Source organism: Mandrillus leucophaeus, unplaced genomic scaffold (genome assembly GCF_000951045.1).
Source record: "Mandrillus leucophaeus isolate KB7577 unplaced genomic scaffold, Mleu.le_1.0 Scaffold424, whole genome shotgun sequence".
Lineage (NCBI taxonomy): Eukaryota > Metazoa > Chordata > Mammalia > Primates > Cercopithecidae > Mandrillus > Mandrillus leucophaeus.
This window is the reverse complement of record NW_012104521.1, coordinates 2,384,472-2,406,393: the sequence shown is the minus strand read 5'-3', so window position 1 is coordinate 2,406,393 and position 21,922 is coordinate 2,384,472. Positions and strand designations below refer to the sequence as shown.

The 21,922-nt window shown below is 35.0% G+C and overlaps 2 protein-coding genes across 10 annotated transcripts in view; one reads left to right on the top strand and one right to left on the bottom strand.

Moving 5' to 3' along the window:
- ECHDC1 (ethylmalonyl-CoA decarboxylase 1) overlaps nucleotides 1–9,842 on the top strand; it is a 53,952-nt gene extending 44,110 nt beyond the window's left edge. The window contains exon 6 of the mRNA XM_011993087.1: nucleotides 8,258–9,842. Within this exon, the coding sequence (XP_011848477.1) occupies nucleotides 8,258–8,666 (409 nt within the window). The 3' untranslated portion in view covers nucleotides 8,667–9,842. The remainder of the gene's footprint in view (nucleotides 1–8,257) is intronic.
- A 120-nt stretch (nucleotides 9,843–9,962) lies between these two features.
- RNF146 (ring finger protein 146) overlaps nucleotides 9,963–21,922 on the bottom strand; it is a 23,989-nt gene continuing 12,029 nt past the window's right edge. For 3 of the 9 annotated variants that reach the window (XM_011993079.1, XM_011993081.1, XM_011993078.1), the window contains exons 2-3: nucleotides 18,191–18,300; nucleotides 9,963–11,935 (exon numbers count right to left, since the gene is read on the bottom strand). In XM_011993079.1, the coding sequence (XP_011848469.1) occupies nucleotides 10,855–11,935; nucleotides 18,191–18,192 (1,083 nt within the window). In that variant the 5' untranslated portion in view covers nucleotides 18,193–18,300 and the 3' untranslated portion in view covers nucleotides 9,963–10,854. Of the gene's footprint in view, nucleotides 11,936–12,364; nucleotides 12,493–13,181; nucleotides 13,327–17,926; nucleotides 18,021–18,190; nucleotides 18,301–21,922 lie in introns of all 9 variants that reach the window. The other 6 variants (XM_011993085.1, XM_011993086.1, XM_011993082.1 and 3 more) reach the window with 4 other exon arrangements.

The following is a 21,922-nucleotide window of genomic DNA, read 5'->3' as shown; positions in this document are numbered from 1 at the left end:
GCTTGGCTTTTAGCATCAACTTTTGGCAAAAAAAGCATGTACACATTTCTATATATCTAATATTTAATATTTTACTATTGAATTTGGTGTGAGAGAGAAACTGGAATTGTATTTTTTAATTTTTAATTTTGAAATAATTACAAACTTGCAGAAAAGGCATGAGAGTAACACAAATAATTTCCCTGTGCCATTCATTCAGATCCAACGATTTTTAACATTTTGCTATTGTGTTTTATCTTTGTGTATCATATATTTTTTTCACCCAGACTAAGGGTAAAGTATTGTACTGTGTTCAAAAGTTACTTAGATTAGTTCACTGTTGTTTTTGTTGTTTTTCCTTCTTTGATGTTGAAATGGTCTTGGGTGAATGGTCTCGTCGTCTGAGGTGTTATCCAAGCTCCTTGTCTCACAATCAAGAAAATTAAGGAGCGTCGACACAAGGGGGGAGGTTGGAGTGAAAGTTTAATAAGTGAAAGAAGAAAGCTCTTCACAGTGGAGAGGGGGCCCGAGTGGGTTGCTGTTTTTACAGTTGAATCCAAAAGCTTTTATAAGAAACTCCCCTCATCTGTAGCTATTTGTGTAACTCTCCTTATCTGTGCAGCTGTGGGTATGTCTTGGGTAAGCACAAAGTGCAGCTTCTCTTGTTTGTGTAACTTGCAGGTCTGTTTCAGGTAAGCCCACCCCCGTTCCTGTGCAAGTTCCCACAGAGCCTACCATGTATATGCCTGAAAAGGGGAGGAACCTTTTTCCTGGAAGCCCGCTAATCACACAAAGGAAAAAAGGCTCTGTTGGGTCTTGCTTTCTTATTAGTGTAGTTGCAGTTTAGTTTTTCCCCAGGCTGTTCTGTTTGTGCCTGTAGCTGTGATTTTTCAGGCTATTTCTCCAAGGACTAGCCTTAGCTATCTGCCTGATTTTTCCTTTTCTCCCTCAATGTGATTTCATTTGAAAATACCTTGCTTTAGTTTTTGCATTCAGTTTAAATTTTTTCCCTTGTTTCCAGCCTTATTTTATGTCTTGAATATGTTAGAATGTTGCACTGAATAACTTTATGTATACTTTTTAGTAATATTAGTGGCATATCTTGAGGATAAACACTAGAAATAGGATTGCTGAATCAAAAGTTAAACAAATATTAATGAGTTAATGAATATTTATTATTGCCGAATTTTCTTCCATAAGAGATAGACAAGTCTGCATTCCCTCTAGTCTGTTTCACTTAGCCTTGTCAACAGAGCCTACTATTAAACTTTTGAATTTGCAGATTTCATGGGTAAGGAACAACATTTCAGCATAGTTGTAATATGCATTTCTTTCTTCTTTTTTCTTTTTTTTCTTTTTTTTCTTTTTGAGGCAAGGTCTTGCTCTATCTCACCCAGGCTGGGGTGTATAGTGGTACGATCACTGCTCACTGCAACTTCCGCCTCTAGGGCTCAAGTCATCCTCCCACCTCAGCCCCCGGAGTAACTGGGACTACAGGTATGCACCACCACACTTGGCTAATTTTTGTATTTTTTGTAGAGACGGGGTTTCGTCGTGTTGCCCAGGCTGGTCTCAAACTCGTGAGCTCAAGTGATCCATGGCCTCCCGAAGTGCTGAGATTGCAGGCATGAGCCACTGCACACAGCCCATTTCTGTTAAAGTGAAGTTGATTATGGTTTAATATGTCTTAAGGACCATTTAAAAAAAATTTTGGTGAATTATTTATTCACATTTTGCTTATTTCTCAACAGGATATTTGTTTTTTTCCCTCAATTTTTTTTAAAGTTCTTCAAGTATTAGGGATAGTGTCATTATCTGTGGTATGTTTTGCATATATTTGCTCAGCTTGTCTTTTGACTTTGCTTGTTTTTGGTTTTTATTCTTTTTTGCCATGCAAGCCTTTTTAAAAAAACACATCCACTTTGGGAGGCTGAGGCAGGCGGATCACGAGGTCAGGAGTTCGAGACCAGCCTGGCCAATATGATGAAACCCTGTCTCTACTAAAAATATAAAAAAATTTAGCCAGCTGTGGTGGTGCGCACCTGTAGTTGCAGCTACTCTGGAGGCTGAGGCAGGAGAATCGCTTGAACCTGGGAGAGGGAGGTTGCAGTGAGCCAAGATCGTGCCACTGCACTCCAGCCTGGGCAATGGAGTAAGACTCCATCTAAACACACACACACACACACACACACACACGCGCGCGTGCGCGAAAGTAGTCATATCTGTCAATCTTTTTAAAAGTTGCATGTGGATTTCGAGTGGTAATTTAAAAGCCTTTCCATATACCAAGGTTATAGAGAAGTTCATGTGTGTTTCTTCTAGTACTTGAATGGTTTTGTGTTTTACATTTATATATCTAATCCATTTTGAGCTTATTTTCATGTATGGTGTGAGTAATGGATCTTATTTCATCTTTTTTCCAAATGATTATTTGTCCCAACAGCATTTGTTTTAGAAAGCCTTCTGTGTTCCAGTGATTTGAGATAACACCTGATTATGTACTAGATTTCCACTTGCAGTTATGTCTGTTGATTTTCTGTTGGTCTGTTGTTTCCAATTTTTCTCTAAAATGATTAATGCTGTGATAATTACCTTATGCAAAAGGCTTTACCCACATTTCAGATTATTTCCTGAAAATAAATCATGTAAGTAGCACAAATACTTAATCAAAGGATATGCAGTGTTAACAAGGCTTTTGATAATTGCTACGTTATCTTCTAGGAAACATTCTACCAATTTATATTACCACCAGCAGAAAATGTCTGTTTGAGAGCATCCTTTCTTACAATGAGTATAATCTTTTAAGGTATCTTTTATAATTTTGATAATCAACAATTATATTTAAATTTTATTTGCCTTTTTAGAGATTTTTGGTGATGCATAAATTTTCATGTTGGCTTATTTATATGTGTATGACTTCTCTGCATTTTCTTTTCCCATTTCTCCTTTGGGGTATTGAGCTGTTTATACACCAAATGAAAAGCACATTTTTATTCCTTTATCTCCCTAGTGAAATAAAATTCTCAACTATCCAATTAGAGCCTGCCTATCTGATTTGTTTTCAATCTCTAATGCTGTTTTCATGAATATAAATAACCCTCAGCCAAGGTATTAGCATTTCCAGCTGCTACGCATTAGTTCAAAGTATATTACAAAGAAAGGGAGCTATAAACATGCTTATCCCAAAGGAGCTTACAAGGTAGCCTTTTGCACTTTGGGAGGCCGAAGCAGGTGGATCACCTGAGGTAAGGAGTTCGAGACCAGCCTGGCCAACATGGTGAAACCTCGTCTATTCTAAAAATACAAAAATTAGCCGGGTGTGGTGGTGGGCACCTGTAATCCCAGCTACTTGGGAGGCTGAGGCAGGAGAATCACTTGAACCCAGGAGGCAGAGGTTGCAGTGAGCCGAGATCGCACCACTGTACTCCAGCCTGGGCAATGGAGTGAGACTCTGTCTCAAAAAAAAAAATAAAAAAAAATACTGGCTTAATAAATAAAGTACAATATTACACACACTTGCACATACACAAATAAATGCATGCACACACAATCCCGTCCCCACCCCAATTTGAAAATAACAAATCCCATTTTTGATTTGGAAGTAACTTTACTCTGAATAGGAGATGTCCACCTCAGGAAGCAGTCACATTGCCCATGTTGCTTTGTTTTGTAGTTACCACGTTACTTGGAAGTTCTTACTTCAGAGCTGTGACATCAAGAAAATCTACCTCTGATCATGCCAGGATTACTGAATGTTAAAATCAGACTTAAATATCACAAAACATTTTTATGTCTGCTCCCCCCTCTCAACCACACACACAAATAAAAATTTTCACACATTCAACTATATACCTTCTTATTCAAGCAGTCTCTTTGCATAAAATGAATGGAAACTCATGAAGCCAATCATCTGAGACTTGGAAATCAGAAAGCTGAGATTATAGGGAGAATTTTTGGGTTCTCTTTTCCATAGTTTGTTTTGTGATGTTATAGATGGTAGAAAACAAAAGGGAGAAGGTGCCAGGAAAATATATGTGTGAACAAGTAAGTTTATGTTTGAGGCATAATTGTAAAAAGTATTATTTGTGGTCAGAGATGCTGTTGCTAATTCTATAATTTTCTATGCTATATTTCCCCATGTGAGCAATTTACGTTGTTGTCCTTGGCCCTTTATGCAATCAGTGTAAACGGACTAGCAGAGTTTCTGGCCCTAAACTAAAGCTTATTTATACTTAAATCAGTGATTCCAAACTTTAAATGTGTAACATGATGTTAATTTTGTAACATCAATGGTTTAAAATTTCAAGATATTTATCTTACTTGTATTGAACAGTTCTCTTTAAAGAAATCTTAGAGGGATAAGTGTCTTATCTGTTTTTTAAAAGATCAGCTTGCAATCTTCTGCTTCAACTGTATCTGTAGTAGAATACAGCATTATTTCTAATTTTATTTGGCAATATAAAAATTTAGTATGTCTTTTGGTCTCCATTTATATAACCAGCATCGAAGAACAAGAGTGTTTGCTGGTTATACAGTGTTGAGCATAGCTCTTTTACTTTGAATATTTAGAGGTTATGTGATTTTAATCCAGGGGACAACTTTATACTACTTCACTAGCAGAAACACTACTGTTATTTTTACTGACCTATCAATACCACCAACTTAATAGTAATAAAAGCTAGTATACATAGAGTTTATTATGTATCAGACAACAAAATATGTACAACTTTTATATTTCGAAATAAAAGTAGGTAATACTGTATTCTCTTGTAGACTTGTCTGAGGCAATTTCACACAGATTTTTTAAAACATAAAGACACTATAAAAGAATTGTGGAGTACATATGTTCAAAGTATCTATCAAGAGATGCAGAGATGTTAAGTACCTTCCTAAGATCTAGAGATGAATCTTCCTCTCCTCTTTGTACCACGTTTCTTTTGCCTTCACTATATTTTACAATGTGTGGTATGTAGCCAGTCTAGTGGCCATGCTAGGATTTCAAGCCCAGCAGTCTGGCCCCTGAGTATATGCACTTCACATCAAAGCTGTACATTCTTCCAATTCAATTATTTATATTTCCATCCTTCATCACAGAATTTACTAGGAGTACCTTGCTTTAATAATCAACATTACAAAAAAGGCTGTTTTGTTTTTGTTTTTGTTTTGCAACTTTTCCACTAAAAAGTTCCTATTATAGTAACATTTGGTAACTTTTTTTAAGAATGTTCTTGAATACATTTGTTCAAAGACCTGAAACTTAAGTTACTACATCAAAAAGTAGTAACTCACTGAACAGTCTTTCCTGGTGCCATCAGCACTTGACTTTGTATCACCCAAGTCACTACATCAGAAAGTAGTAACTCACTCAACAGTCTTTCCTGGTGCCATCAACACTTGACTTTGTATCACCTGTCAAAAGTGAAACTCTTTCCCCAGTTGTCAGTAGTTTTTCCTATAACATTGTTTCATCCAGACAGTGGTAACAAGAAGTATATCCACATTTGATTAATCTCATCTCCTTTGCCCCAGGATGTCAGAGGAAATTTTAAACATTGCCAATGATTATGCTATTAAACAGTCAGAAGACACCATTCTTTTACTTGTCAAAAAAAGCTAGTTTAATATGGCTTTATAAATTAAGTCTGTCATAAGTCTTCAAAATTATAAGAACTAAGTCTTCCATTACTCTGCATAGATTATCCCTTGCAATAATTATATTACCAGGCAACTGCATCTAAACTCTGGAAGGAATTAGTGTATAATCCTGTAGGATCTATCAGGAAACTGTTTTGGGATACATCTTGTTGATAATATAGCAATGTCCTTCTTAAATTAGGTTTTTCAGCATTTTAAATTTTATATTTAAACTTTAAGTTTTAGGTTAAATTAGTCTTGTAAAGGTTACCATCTGAATGCTGTGTTTATTAGAGGAAACTACTTGTGTTCTTTTGTCACCAATGAATTTTTTGGTCATATTTATTTAATATATATTTAATGTATATCAGTACACAAGCACACCCAAGGTATACAGTTTGCAAAGAATGGATGTTAGATTTTGATCACAAAAGGTGTTTTACAAAGATAAAATTTGTTGAGTTGTAAAATATTTGTTGGAGTTGTAAAATATGATTCCAAAAGACATACTTTACCTTATAAAGTAAGGCAAATGGAAAAAATTCACCATCGAGATGATGATGATTTTTCTTTAGAAGCAAATAATTCCAAATATGAATGTACTTACCCAGGTAATAACTTTTGTTGTCATAAGCTCATCTACATTAATCCAACATCTAGGACTTTAACCAGTTTTTATATTCAGCTGATTCTAAATGAATTTATTCCTGGCATAGTCCTTTACTCCATATAGGCGCAGCTCTGAACCAATTCCAGGATTCAGTTCAGAACAGTTACATATTTAATGTATTATGTGAAAAGCCTATAGGATTGGGTTCAATATTGACAATATTCCTATTCTAAGAATATTAGATATTATTTCTATAATTTCTATTCCTTTTGACATTCTTTTCTGTTTAACAAAGCAGTATTCCTCTTACAATGTTGTGATAAATTCAGATTTTTATAAGACTTGTTCTTCCTCCCAATTTTAAAATTATTTCTTGAAAACTATTATTTTTCATAGCTATTTGCCTCTAGAAGCATTGTTCATAATCAAGGCATATTTTCCTTTGTAAAAATTCACAACTGTGAAGGCACAGTTTCCCAGTGAGTTAATAAATGGGCATTTGTCAGAATTCTCTGGGGTCAAAGACTGAGTTTTTTGTTCTTAGTGCTAATAGAACCAAATCACCTGCATTTCAGTATTTAACACGTTGGAAAGCCAAACCAACTTAAGGTCTTCTTTTTTTGTACTGAGTAATTTGAAAGTGAAAGCTTTTTGAAGCATGCATTCAAAGTAAAACGCATCAGCAGCATTTCCTAAATCGTGTAACTTTATTCAGTCTGTTGAACTGGCAAATGTGAGGCCGTTTGCTATGCCCACCAATTTCTTTGTGTTAACTCCCCTTTATTGCTATTCTTTCCTTATTAATCATCCTATTCATAAAAATCCCATGATTGGGGAAAATGAACCCGTTAGGGAAACTCACTGCTATCAGTCTAATCCAAGCCTCTATCAATAACTTTCTTACTGGTATACCTGATTCTACCTTGCCTAGCTATTATGTGTACCATGAAGATACTGAAGCCAACCTGCCTAGGTTTAAATCCAACTCTGCAATAGTTGTATTGCCAGTTCCTTAAAAAAAGTGGTATAAGAGCTTTGAAATGCTAAATAAGGTCGTCATGCACATGTCAACTAGAGCAGCCCTTGTAAAGTGTCAGACGCTAATTCTTTGGTTGACCTCCTCTAAATAACTGCACACTTAAAAAATAAATAAAATCCGAACTCCTTACTAAGGCCTGTAAGTGTGCTTCTCATTTTATTCCCCATGTTTCAGTTATACTGTACTTGTCTCCAGAGATACTAAGCAGTTCTACTTCAAGACTTTTGCACTTGCAATTCCTTCTTCCTGGAACATCTTTTCCCAGATTTTTGTATTGCTCACTTCCTCAGGTAGCTGCTCAAATGTTCAGTCCTTCTTCGTCCCAAATAGCACACCCCCAGCACACATATGCTCAAGTCAATAGTCTCCTGCCTCATTTTTTTTTTTCTTTTTTTGCTATAAAGCACTCATTGCCACTGACTTTATAATAGTTTAGTGCCTCTCTCTCCAAACTGAAAACAAGCTCCTGAGCACAAGGATTTTATTTTGGTCATTCCTGTAGTCTCAGCACCTAAAACACCACTTGGCATTGGTAGTTCTTGGTAAATATTTGCTGAATAGATGCTGTATTTAAAATGGTTTTTTTCCCCCTAAGGACTTTTGAGAGTCTTGTCTTAATATGCTTGTTTTTCATAGTATGCACCTAACATTTCCTACTCCCATACTTTCACTTGATTCAGATCCTCTCATTAGGTCACCACTCAAGAAATACCAACTTTGGGCTTTTAGAAACAAAGAGTAGGTTCTTGTTTGCAAAGGGTAAACAAGCACAACAAAAAATGTTGATACTGTTTTCAAAGGAAGTTTTAAATACTATTAGTGAATTAAATTCTAGACAAAACAGCCATATTTTTCAAACATTGTTTTTAATATATCTACCTATAAAGATCTGTGGAGAGTTCACATCAGATCATGAATGGGTAGTACTTTATGATTAGGGCATATATACACACACTCAGAGAGTTACAATTAAGCTTTTCTTTTTTCTCTTACAGGTTAATGACTCCAGAGAGTAAGATCAGATTTGTCCACAAAGAGATGGGCATAATACCAAGCTGGGGTGGCACCACCCGGCTAGTTGACATAATCGGAAGTAGACAAGCTCTCAAAGTGCTGAGTGGGGCCCTTAAACTGGATTCAAAATACGCTCTACACATAGGAATGGTTGAAGAGGTCTTGCAGTCTTCAGATGAAACTAAATCTCTAGAAGAGGCACAAGAATGGCTAAAGCAATTCATCCAAGGGCCACCGGAAGTAATCAGAGCTTTGAAAAAATCTGTTTGTTCAGGCAGAGAGCTATATTTGGAGGAAGCATTACAGAATGAAAGAGATCTTTTAGGAACAGTTTGGGGTGGGCCTGCAAATTTAGAGGCTATTGCTAAGAAAGGAAAATTTAATAAATAATTGGTTTTTCGTGTGGATGTACTCCAAGTAAAGCTCCAGTGACTAATATGTATAAATGTTAAATGATGTTAAATATGAACATCAGAATTACTTTGAAGGCTACTATTAATATGCAGACTTGTTTTTAATCATCTTTTGAATATCTGAACTCATTTACCTCATTTCTTGCCAGTTATTCACTTGGGTATTTACTGCATAATCTGGAACATTTAGCTAAAATATACACTTTTGGCTTAAAAATTATTGCTCTCAATTCCAATAATAATTCTTAGCTTATAAGCAAAGAGCAGTGTTTAAAAGGAGAGCTTCTATACAAAACCTATTCCTGGTGTTACTTTTCATAAAATTTTGTCTTACCTGTCTTACCTGGAAATAATTTACCAAAATAATGAGTATTGCTATTAAAGAGCAAAAGTGGGGAGGGATCAGGGAACAAGAAAACAAGAAAGGATATGATCAATTATTTTCTTCTGCTCCAAACAGCCGGAGTAAAATTCATGGGAAATGGCCCTTAATTTAAAAAAAGATGTACCTCACTACCCACTACAAATTTGGAACTTTATTTGATCTTTTCAATAATTAGTTTTCTATTATAAATTATCTACTAAACAGTGGTAGCCATGACATGGAAAGTCAACTGATTTTACAAATTGAACATTCATTTGTGTGCCCTGGAATTTCCAACTAGTAATAAACAACTACTGTTGATGTAGTTTTAAAATTAAAACCACTCGAAGGGACTCATGAAGCATCTTGCAACATAAATTTGCATTTTTACATCAGATTTCTTTTTTTTTCCTAAAAAACAACTAACCTTTTATAACTGTCTTTCAAAAGTAAACGTAAAAATGCACAACATAAAATGTTTATGATCATCCCAGAAATACACTTTTTAAAAAATGTGAAAGTCCAAGAATTAAGTTCTAGTTCTGACTCATCACAAGAGGTCAAAAGTATTTGCTACTGTAACATTCAATTCACATTTGAGAATCATGGTAAAAATAACTTGCATTTGCCTTATACATGATCCTACTGTTGAGTTCGAAAAATATGGTTAGACAGACTCACGTTACTTTTTTTCAGAGGTAAATTCTAGATTACTGTGTCAACCTAATATTTTCTATTTGGCCATAGATGTAAAATCTACCAAATAAAAGTGGATTTTGTGGTCTACAACATTTTGTTTAAAGTGAATTCATGTCTGCTAACACTGTAAGTCTGCCATTTAATCCAGAGTGTTAGACTACTAATGAATATGGTAAGGAAAATATAAAATATTAATGGTATCTGCTTTAATTTTATTTCCATATATATTTATTATATACACACTGCCTATAGGTTCTGTTTAAATAATAATCTGTTAAATAAATAATCTCTTAAGAAAAAAAATCAGACTTTTCTGGGCAGGTGATTTAAAGCTGAAAACAACCAATGAAAACTACCACTTTTTAAGTGACCTTTGGTCACAAATGTCAAAATGTTTCCACACCCTTTCCACACTCAAACAAGAGACAAATTGTTTTTGATAAACTCTAGTATTTATTAAATTATAAATTTTGTAATCAAAAAGAAAAATGCTGACCAGAAAAACCTCAAACTATAAGACTAGACAGCAAAGCCTATGGGAACGCCATGAAGTGTGTTACAAACATTCTGAAACATAAGTTACTGGCTGTTTTCATTTCCATATCAATAACTTTACTATAAAATAGTAGTTATTCATCTATTTTGAAATCCCAAATTCACATCTATTCTTACATTAAATTATGCTTCCTGCTCATAATATCAAACATCTCACAGGTGCCAAATTTTAGTAATGGTCTTATGCCAATCCATGCAGAAAAATAAGACACAATGCAGGAGTCAGATGAGGACCATTAATGCACAGATAATACAAACACACTGGCCAAAAGAACAACATAAGTTTTTAAAAACTATAAAGTAAACAGACCTCGAGAAAACTGGGTTATTACTAAACAGCTCTCAACTATTAACACCCAAGTTCCTTACATTAAATAAATTTCTCAACAGAGACATGTTAGACATTTTGATTACGGGTCTATCCTTCCCATACCCCTTCCCACCCCAACTCCCAAAATGCACTACTGGGGATGAGTATAATGTTATGCGGGCATAAATTTACAGGTAACCTTTTCAACCTTGAGCATGGAGCTGAAGACATTTTTATTTAAACTTCAGTTACTGTGCACTGTCCATCAGGCCTTCTAGATCTGACACTGACACTCACTGTTCCACCCCCTGCTACTGATCGATCAGTTCCCGATTGATCTGATCGATCGGATACTGTCTGGTTTGCATTAGAAACCAAAAGTCTCTGTTGGGTCAAGGAGTGCTGTGCAACAACTGCAGATGATACATTCTCACTATCACTACTGGCATCTGATTCAGTTTCTTCAATGGAGGTGTCTGGTGCTGGTACCCTGCCTGAAGATGGTGATTCATGATCTTCTTCTCCTTCTCCCCTATGACTCCTTTCAGCTATGCTGTCTCCACTGAGTTGTAAATGAGCAAAAGAGTCTTCCAGAGAAGTGCTTGCATCAGGGGATGGTGTTGCAGGGCTTGTTAACTGACCATCTACTGACGTTAGGGGCCTTACAGAAGACACTAGGGGCTGAACAGAAGCTCCACTCTGTGCTGATACACTGTCCGCTCCGTCAGCAGAGCTCTCTCTTGCTAGGTTTACGGTATTAGCATCACAGTCTAGCCTAAGTCCAGCTACTCCCTTCTTTGGTATATCTATTATATCTCGCTTAATCTTCCTGCGACGTCCATGTTCATTTCTCCTATATTGAACCATGTTTTCAAGATCAGCGACATACAGAAAGCCAGCAATTAACATTTCAGTGTTCTTTTTACCTTTGGAAAAAGCATCTTCCAGCTCTCTACTAGTGCGCTCATCGTACTGCCACCACCCATTTCTTCCTTCATAATACCATGCATATTCACCATTTCCTCTACTTGCTGCCTTGAGTTCTTCTGGTGACAACAAGGTTGGCTTGTCAAGGAAATCCTCGGGAATTTCTTGTCGACAAAGAGCACACCGTTTTCCAAGCCATGAAGCTCCTTTTACACATAGATAGCAGAAAACGTGCTTACAGGGCAGACTGACTGGATGAACACATGTTTGCAGACAAATGGCACATTCAGGGACGGTTAAAGAAGGTGCAGTATTAGAACAGGACTCGTTCGCTTTCCTGTTTGTAGGAAGCATGTTTATTGAATGATCAATTTCACCACAGCCAGCCATCCTAAGAAAAAATACATAAAATATTAAAGTCATGTTTTAATTCTTGCAATATCTTAATTCAACAATTATGAAAATACTAACCACCTATTATGTGCATTATATGCAAGCCACATTCTAGACAATGGGGATATGAAGATGAAAGTAGAAGAAAAACTCTCCAACCAATGAAAACGTTTTATAAGCATTTACTTGTACATACTTTGGGAATGTATAAAAATTCCATCAGTGCACTTACAGATCGGCCCTGGAGAAACACACTGAAGAACTATATAATGAAAAGCTGCATCCAGTGGAGGAAAAAAGGATCATGGCAGCTATTATACAGTGAAATGAACGCTAGACAAGAAATCTAAAAATCTGAGTTTTAGAGTTCTTTATTAACTATGTGCTCTTAGGCATGCAGTTAAACCCTTAGTCTAAATTTCCTTACCTGCAAATCAGAGTTTACAAAGCTCAGGTAAAAATGGACAAAAAAAGTGCTTTGTAATCACTAAAGCTTCATAAAGGTAACAATCACATAAGACCAAGGGAGAAAATAACATGAATATTGAAGATGCCCTGAAGAGGAGGAAGAAAAAAGATTTGTCAAATTGGATGTATCCAGCTTAAACACTGACATAAAATTTATAATTTCTGCCTTGCTGATTCAGATAAACATTTACCAAACACCTACCGTGGTATAGATACTAAGTACTGATGGGTCTAATGATAAATAAGACACACAAGTACTCTGTTAAATAAGGAAACAAATATGCAGATAATTACAATATGGCCTGATTCCTGCATAATCAGAATGTGTTAACATACTTACAAAAATAACAATGAGAGAGAGATGAGAGGATGGACATAGGTTAGAAAGTTTAGTGTTCATTCAGAAGGGCCTGGGCAGTGGAGCAGATTCCAGGCAGAGGCATGTGCAAGACACTGAGTCAAATAGTCATACAAGCAATGGAAGAGCAGATGAAGGTGTAAAGATAATCAAAAGCCAAGTCATGAAAGCCTTATTGTGCCCTGCTAAGGAAACATTTAATTTTTTTTCCCCCATAGTTTTAAAAAAAAAAAAAAAAATTAAAAGGGGAGAAAATAATAGAGGGAGGAAACCACTGATAAGTAAAAAAGACTGAGAAATGAAGATGAAGATGTCAGAGATTAAAGCTTAAAATGAATGACAATCTTTGTGCCAGCTAATTCTGCCATTCTAAATGGGTCCAGTAGTTACAAAAGATATAGTCACTAAGAATGCTTACGCTCATCAAAAATTGAAAAACAATAATCCTAGGCTATCATCACAGCACATCCAATCTTAAAACAATCCTTTTTTTTTTTTCTTTTTACTGCCTTTTCTGTGTTCTTGGTTCCTCAATAGACAAGGCTCAAAAAGATGGCAATTTTCTAGTAAAGGAAGCAACATATTAAGTTTTTAAAAAGATGGCACATATTTAGTAAAGGAAGCAACACAGTTTCAGTGGAAGAACTGATCACTAAAATGCTTAACTTCCAAATTATTTTCAACTTTTAATAACATTTCCAATCAATTCCTTTACCAAAAATTCTAGGTTATAGACATCAAGAAAGTACAACTTTTTCCTAACCTATGGAAAGTTCTAAGTCAGGGGTGTCTAATCTTTTGGTTTCCCTGGGCCACACTGGAAGAAAACGAATTGTCTTGGGCCACACATAAAATGCATTAACACTAATGATAGCTGATAAGCTAAAAAAAAAAAAAAAAAAAAAAATCACATAATGTTTTAAGAAAGCTTATGAATTTGTGTTGGGCTGCATTCAAAGCCACCCTGGGCCGCATGTCGCCCACAGGTTGGATAAGCTTGTTCTAAATAAACCCTAATAGGATGTCTTACTATGTTAAGCACTATAAAAGCTTTCACATATTTTGAGATAAACACTTGCCTTCAAAGATCTTGTAACTTGAAACAATAATAAGTTACAAACTAAGGCATATGTTTTTTAAATAGCCAATTAACATTCCCTGCCTATTTCCTCCCCTAAAAGAATTGGCTGTGCACACATTTTGTTAGGTTTTCAGAAACTTTCATCCCTTTCAATTTAGGTCAAAAAAGTAAGTTTCCATAAAATTCCTGAAATTCTTTTTGTTCCAAGTTCCATATTTATTTAAAGCTCCAGTTAAGAAAAAGAACAAGAAAGCAATCCATTTACAAGTAATAATTTAATAGAGTCTACTCATAATTCTATTCATAAGACTAAATAGAAAAATGGGCTGATGATCATCATTACTTTGGAAAAACAACAGCAACATCTTTATATAAGAAGTCTATACCTTAAACCATCTAGTACCTTATGAACAAAGGACAGGCTCATAAATTTAAAACATAAATAAAAATAAAGTCTGGTAAAATGTAAACAAGATACCCAACATGTCACATGGACCAATGCCATGCTTTTAAATACGTAATTCCAAACCTATTGTATTTGTTTTAAGTAAAACTGGTCCAAGAAGTCAGTTTTCCATCACATACAGCTTGTTTATCTACAGAAAAAAATGTTTTCAACCTAAAAACATTATCCTCCACCCTACTTAATATGATCAATATTTTGCATGACTCTTACTCTTGCATGTATGAATAAACCAAAACACGTAATTTCAAAACTAAGCAATTACAATCATCCCAGGAGAAGGCATGAATTGTAACAACAACACAATTGGAAAGGCAAAACAATTTGGTTTGTGCAGGTATTTTGGTTCTGTCATTAGAATGAAGTAAAGTTGGACAAAGTTAATCTGAAAACAATGGACACCAGACAGCTAAGTGGTCATTATTTCATCTGAAGCACTCTTAAGTATCAATTTGCTATAGCAATTTATAAATTCTGATTCTGTTTAGCCCATCAAGTATCCTGTTAGTCTATCACCAACAAATGGGCAGAAAAACTTAGTAATATTTCTTCTTTAATTCTGAATGAGGAACATGCAATAAGCAAGATACACATAAAATGTGTAACAAGATAGACACAAAGTAACCCCAAACTGCTAGTCTACCTGTAAGACATACTTCAAGGCTTTTTAAAAAAACCATTTTAATCTACCCTACACAGGCTCTATTTTGCATACTTTCAATGATCTTAAAATAGGTAGGAGATTAAATGTATGCAGATGATCATACCAATATGTAAATAAGAAATGCTTTTCCCCTCCCTTTGTGTAAAGCAAGTATTAATGCTAATCAAAAGAGGTATTCCCTATCTCATAAATGTCTCATAAAATTCTAATTTTGAATCATTTTGAAAAAGGGAATTTATTTCCAGTTTACTAAACTAAAAATTTAACACATAGAAATTTGGAGTGTAGTCCAATTCTATTAATAAGTATAATACATCACTTATTTTCAAAGACGTTTTCACTGAATTCTTCATGTGATATTCCAACTTTTAAGTATAAATCCCCTTCTTCCAACAGATAAACCATGTGAAATATTTCTGTAAGATTATTAAAAGTTTATTAATACTAAGTCGTCTTCTTAAGAAGACAAAATATAGAGGGGTATGGGCAGAGTTAGTGGAAATCTCCAAGAACTCAGATTTCCTTGAAACTTCTTGGATAATTAGTCAAATGGAAGGCAAAATTATTATAAGCAAAAAAGGTCTTTAGTATATGTAGTATTCAAGAAATTTTTAGCCAGCAATAAAAACTCCAAATATTAAAAATCAGATTTTTAAAGTCTGAATTCAGAATCCAATTACAGACACAAAAAAGGGAACAATCCTACACATAATTTCAAGGGGCTCAAGGATTTCTATGAAGCTGGTCCACATATGAACCACTAATGAGACAAGAGGAGTTCACTGAAAGGTTTTACGTCAGGTAATAACAGCAAGTTTAGTAGCTTCCAGACCATTTGAACAGCAGGTTGGAGGAAAGTATGGTAATGCAGGAGGAGGTAGGTGAAAGGGAAACTAGAATATCCAGGTAGTAATGCAAGTATAAGATAATTAGAGGCAGGGTGCTGATGTAAGGTTCCAATAATATAAGAATGCTAAGGAAAAAGAAATGAAAGCATTTGGTTACTGATGGGTGGTGACACATTCACCTAAATTCAGAATTTGAGGAGAGTTCTGTCTCAGACATAATGACTTTATTAAGGTCTCCAGGTGGAGATAGATAGATGACAGCTGAATTTACTCGTTTGGTACTCCAAGAATAAATCTAAGCTGAAAAAAGTCTGGTGACTCACCAACACATACATGGTCCTTGGAGCCATGAAAATGAGTAAATGCCCAAATTAAACCTGTAGAGAGAGCAGTCAAAAGGGCCAGCCACAGAATCTTGAATTACTCCAATATTTCTCTGGTAAAATAGCCAGGAAGGGGTGTAAGGAACGGTCAGAGAAGAACAGGGATAAAGATAGACCACCACCACAAAAGCCAACAAGGGAGACATTCGCAATAAAGAATAATCAAGCAAGTTACTCTAAGTGACAAAAATTTCACCATACAATTCACTTTTGTGTGGTGCAAAAGTTGTGAACCCCACACACTTGGTAGCTATTTTGATTTCCTAAACACCATCAATCCCAGTAACCTTTTACTCGGCCAAGACATCTTTCTTTCCCTATTCCCCAAAGACTATCATAAAACTTCTCCCTCCTAGTTTATCAATATACTAACACCTCTATCACTGAGAAATTAAGTAAGTCAAAAATAAATCCTGAAAATCTATCTTTACCTTTACTCTGTCTTATCATTATTCCTCCTGGCTCAATATGGGGTACTGCTACTTGTTTACAAAGCTAACCACTCAACATCTAGTTAGTACTGTCACCTAACTCCTCCAAGACTGATCAATATGCTCTGTCCCTAAGTATAAAAATCAATTAACATTGATTTTATGTTAAATAAATGTAAAATCTGGTAATATAATAAGTACTAAATAAATGTTCATTCCCGGCACTTATTTTGAATTCTCTTTCTCCTACCCTGCCTTCCCACATATTACTGTTACCTGACTCCTCTAAAATGTGTTGATGATTAGGCAGTTGTTTCCCTCCTCATTCCCTTGGCTTGAAAAACGTTTCTTAATTTTCTTTGACTGTTAAAATTCTACTCATTCTTTAGAGGCAAAGTGAAACTTACTCTGTTCACTCTGAACCGTTCAGATAAAATTAATCTCTCCCTCTGTTCAGTTTCAATAGCATCTTATTGTTACCTTAACATGGCATCTATTCCACTGTTTGTTAATTACATACATGTCTCATTTACTAGATCATAGTAAGCTCCTTGGTGACCAGCACCTAGACTATCTGACCTATTAAGATATTTAAAAATGTATATAGATAGATAAATGGACAGGATTAAATAAAAGATGTATTTTTAAAGACAAATGTTTATTAGTATCATTTTTCAATTATCAAATTTTCAATACTGAATAAAAATATGGTCGTACTTTTAAGTAATAAATTAATTATTGTTAATACATATCATTACATGTAACCAGTATCATACTGGAAGAGCAGATAGCAAGTTTTATGTCAAACTGGGAAAATGTGAAATAGGATCTACTAAGGTCACTCTTGGTCTAATAAGAAAAATGCTATAATTAAAAGTCAATAAAATATTCACATTTTTCATGAGTGACATCAAGTTGCATATGGTTTATATTACTTTAGAAAACAAATATATTCATAGTGCAAAAATGTTTCATCAGTAATAGGGTGAAGTTAAATATGGACAAATCCAAGGTAGTATGTAACACTTTAAAGCATTTCATGCAAAGATAAATGATGAAAGCACAGCTAGTAAAACTGGGGATCAGAGTGAAGTGATATGAATAAAAAGCAATGAGGTACTACATTAAAAAAATCAATTATGTAGAAATTCCTTTAATTTAGTGAAACAAGTTTTTAGTAACTAGAGTTTTTATAACCCAGTAGTTTGTCTTATTTATAAAAGCTAGTACTACTTGCCTAGCTTAGTTATTTAAGAAAATTATTATGTAAAAAGAAGGTAGAACCCAGAGGACCTGGAGATCTCTTCAGTATTTTAGCCTTCTATGAGCAAACTCCTGTGTCTTCAGTTTTTCTTAGAGATTTTTCCCTCTGAGGAGACTTGGAAATCTACATTAACGATAATTTAATGTAAATAAATTGTTAATAAAGCACCTATAAGTCAACAGAAAATGCTCATTTTATATAATTAAAACTAAATATGACAGATAATTTACTGTGCTTTAAACCAATCCACTTAATTTACTGCAGCACTGAAAAAAACATGATGCTACACTTACATTACTATTACAGATCCCACAGATGCCTGCCATAAAAATAAAGCATTTTCTTCATCAGCAGTCAGCCAGCTTGCAGTATTTTCTCTTCCACTGCTGGTTCATTCTTTATGCTGCAAAAGAAAAAAGAGTAATTAAAATCAAGAGAATCAATTAATTATTTATAATCCTTTCACAAAATTCAGTGGAAAACTTTATCTTAAAAGTGGAAAAAATTAAAGACAAGATGCATGCTTTTACCACTGCTATTCAACATGACTTTAAGTTCTAGCAGAGCAAATTAGGGAAAAGAGATAAAGGTATACAGACGAATAAGGAGGAAGTAAAAGTATATTTATTCTCTCTATATAGAAGATCGCATAAAATCCCCAAGAAAGCTAATAAACAAATTCAGCAAAGTTGCAGGTTACAAGTTTGACACACATAAAAATCAGTTGCATTTTGATACACCAGCAGACAACAATCCAAAAAAGAAATCAAGAAAGCAATTCATTCATAATAGCATCTAAGGGAATAAAATAGCCAGGAATCAACCCAGGAGGTGAAAGACTTGTACACAGAAAACTATAAAGCATTACTGAAAGAAATTAAAGAAGAGCTAAGTAAACAGACAAGTGATGTATGGATTGGAAGACTTAACATATTAAAATGACAATACTACCCGAAGTGATTTACAGACTCAACACAATTCCTATGACAATTCCACCGACCTTTTTTTGCAGAAATGGAAAAGCAATCCTCAAATTCATATGGAATTGCAAAGGACCCTAAGTAACCCAAACAATCTTGAAAAATCCAATGTCAAAACTTACTACAAAGCTAAGGCAACAAGACAGTTTGGTGCTGGCATAGGATAGATATAAATATACCAATGACATAGAATTGAGAGCACAAAAATAAACTCATACATCAATAGTCAACTGATTTTTCCAAAAGGGTATCAAGTCTACTCAATGGGGGAAAGAGGAGCCTCTAACTGATGTTGGGACAACTGGATTTCCACATGCAAAATAATTAAGCTGGACCTCTACCTTACACTATATATAAAAGTTAACTCAAAATGAACCAATAACCTAAATATGAGAAATAAAACCATAAAACTCTTAGAAGAAAACACAGGGGCAAATCTGCATGGCCTTAGATTTGCAATGGATTCCTAGTTATGACATCAAAAGCATGAGAAACATAGGAAATAAATTGGGCTTTACGTAAGTTTAAAATTTTTGTGCATCAAAAGACACTGTTAAGAAAATAAAAAAACTGCAGAATGGGAGAATATTTTGGCAAATCATGTATCTGATAAACATTTAGTATCCAGAACATGTAAAGAGCTACAGCTCAACAACAAAGACAAACCAATTAAAAAGTGAGCAAAAAATGAGCAAAGAACTTAAAGAAGATATACAAACGAGCAATAAACACACAAAAAGATCCTTAACATTATTAGCAATTAGGGAAATGTAAATCAAAATCACAATGATACATCTATAAGGATGCTACAACTTTTTTAAGGGGAAAGTAATAGTGTTGGTAAGGATGTAGAAAAATAGGACCTTTGAACACTGCTGGTAGGAAGGTAAAAGGGTGTAGCTGCTGTGAATAATAATTTGTTGCTCCCTCAAAAAGCTAAACATAATTACCAATATAACCCAGCAATTCCACTCCCAGGGATATAGCAACAGAATTGAAAACAGGTTCTCAGATACTTGTATGCCAATGTTCACTGCAGAAATATTAGGCAAAAGGTGGACACAATTCAAGTATCTGTCAACAGATGAATGGATAAACAAAATGTGGTCTACAAATACAACAGTACATTATTCAGAAATAAAAAGAAATATGTGCTACAACATAGATGAACCTTGAAAACATACTAATAAGCCAGATACAGGATACAGGAAAGATTGTATGATTCTACTTATATGAAATATCAAGAACAGGCAAATTCATAGAAGCAGAAGGTATCAGAGGTTACCAGAGACTGAGGGAAGGAAAGTGAGGAGTTATTTGCCTAATGGGTACAGAGCTTCTGTTTGTAATGCTAAAAAAAAAAAAAAAAAAAGTTGTGGAAAATCTATAATGGTGATGGTTGCACAACATTGTAAGTGAAATTAACTACATGGAATTGTACTCTTAAAAAATTGTACCATCTCAGTCATTAACCTTCTTTCTTCTCATTTAGTATTTCCTTCTTCACTTCACCATGTCCACTACAGGACACACATCACATTACACAGAATAATCAAGAACACATGATAACGAAAGAAATGACAGATCTCACAGTAAACACAAAATAGAAGAGACTTGAATATTCTTTTAGTTCCATGTGGCTCTCATACTATGGGCATCTATCTCCCTAAGGTATCTCAAAATTTTAGTGTTTAAAGAAACATATTCTTAAGGCCGTATGTAACCTCTAAATTCAAGCTGACTTATCCTACCAAATGTTTAACAGAACAAACAATTTGTTTTAAAATCAGAGAACTTTCAAAAGTAACTGACTGTGATGGTTAACACTGAGTGTTAACTTGATTGGATTGATGGATACAAAGTATTGATCCTGGGTGTGTCTGTGAGGGTGTTGCCAAAAGAGATTAACATTTGAGTCAGTGGGCTGGGAAAGGCAGACTCACCCTTAATCTGGTGGGCACAATCTAATCAGCTGCCAGTGAATATAAAGCAGGCAGAAAAACGTGAAAAAGAGAGATGGGCCTAGCCTCCCAGCCTACATCTTTCTCCCATACGGGATGCTTCCTGCTTTGAACATCTGACTCCAAGTTCTTCAGTTTTGGGACTCGGGCTGGCTCTCCTTGCTCCTTGCAGACAGCCTGTTGTGGGACTTTGTGATCGTGTAAGTTAATACTTAATAAACTCATATATCTATATTCTATTAGTTCTGTCCCTCTAGAGAACCCTGCCTAATATACTGACTAAACAGGGTTTCTAAGAAACCTGGCTTTTTGTTTTACTCTGACTTGAGATGATATGGACTCCACTATTTTGACTTTCCTCTCAACCCTTTCACCACCTTCAAGGAGCCTACAACTTCAATGGCATCAAAGAAGGCTATGTTCATTTCCTTGCTGCAGCCTACTCCAAACAGAAACTGCACATTTTCATACACTCCCTATATATAGGACAGGAGGAGACAATTTACTGCTCCAACATCATTACTTCTTTCAAGTCTCTATCACACTGACTTTAACATACCCTATAATCCCCTAAAACTGCTCTCTCACCACCTGTAAGGGATTAATGTCATCTTTTCACTACTGATCATCCTCTTCATCCTAACTGCTGACCTAACTATGAGCCTATTTAAATAGCCTTGAAAATGAATCATCCAACACCTATTGCACAGGTTCTGAAACTTGTCCCAACTTCAGTAATCAGAATCACTGAAACTGCTTGTTAGAAATACAGATTCTCAGCCCCTTTCCTTAGGAATTCTAGGCCAGTAGACATAGGTTTAAACCTAGGAATCTCACCCCAGGTGGTACTCATGCATTAGTCCTTCAAATGCAATCTGAGAAACACTGTCCTCAATTTTCAGTTCCTTAAATCCTAAATTCGAAGACATTAATCTCCTCTCCGGCAACCAAATGTTATTATCACATTTGAAACTAGTTGTTACCTAAACTGCTGCCTCTCTGAAATCTTAATCCGACTCTCAGATCACAAGCTCTGGTTCTTCCAGCCTACTCATTCCCACACCTGCTCTTCAATTTCATGGGG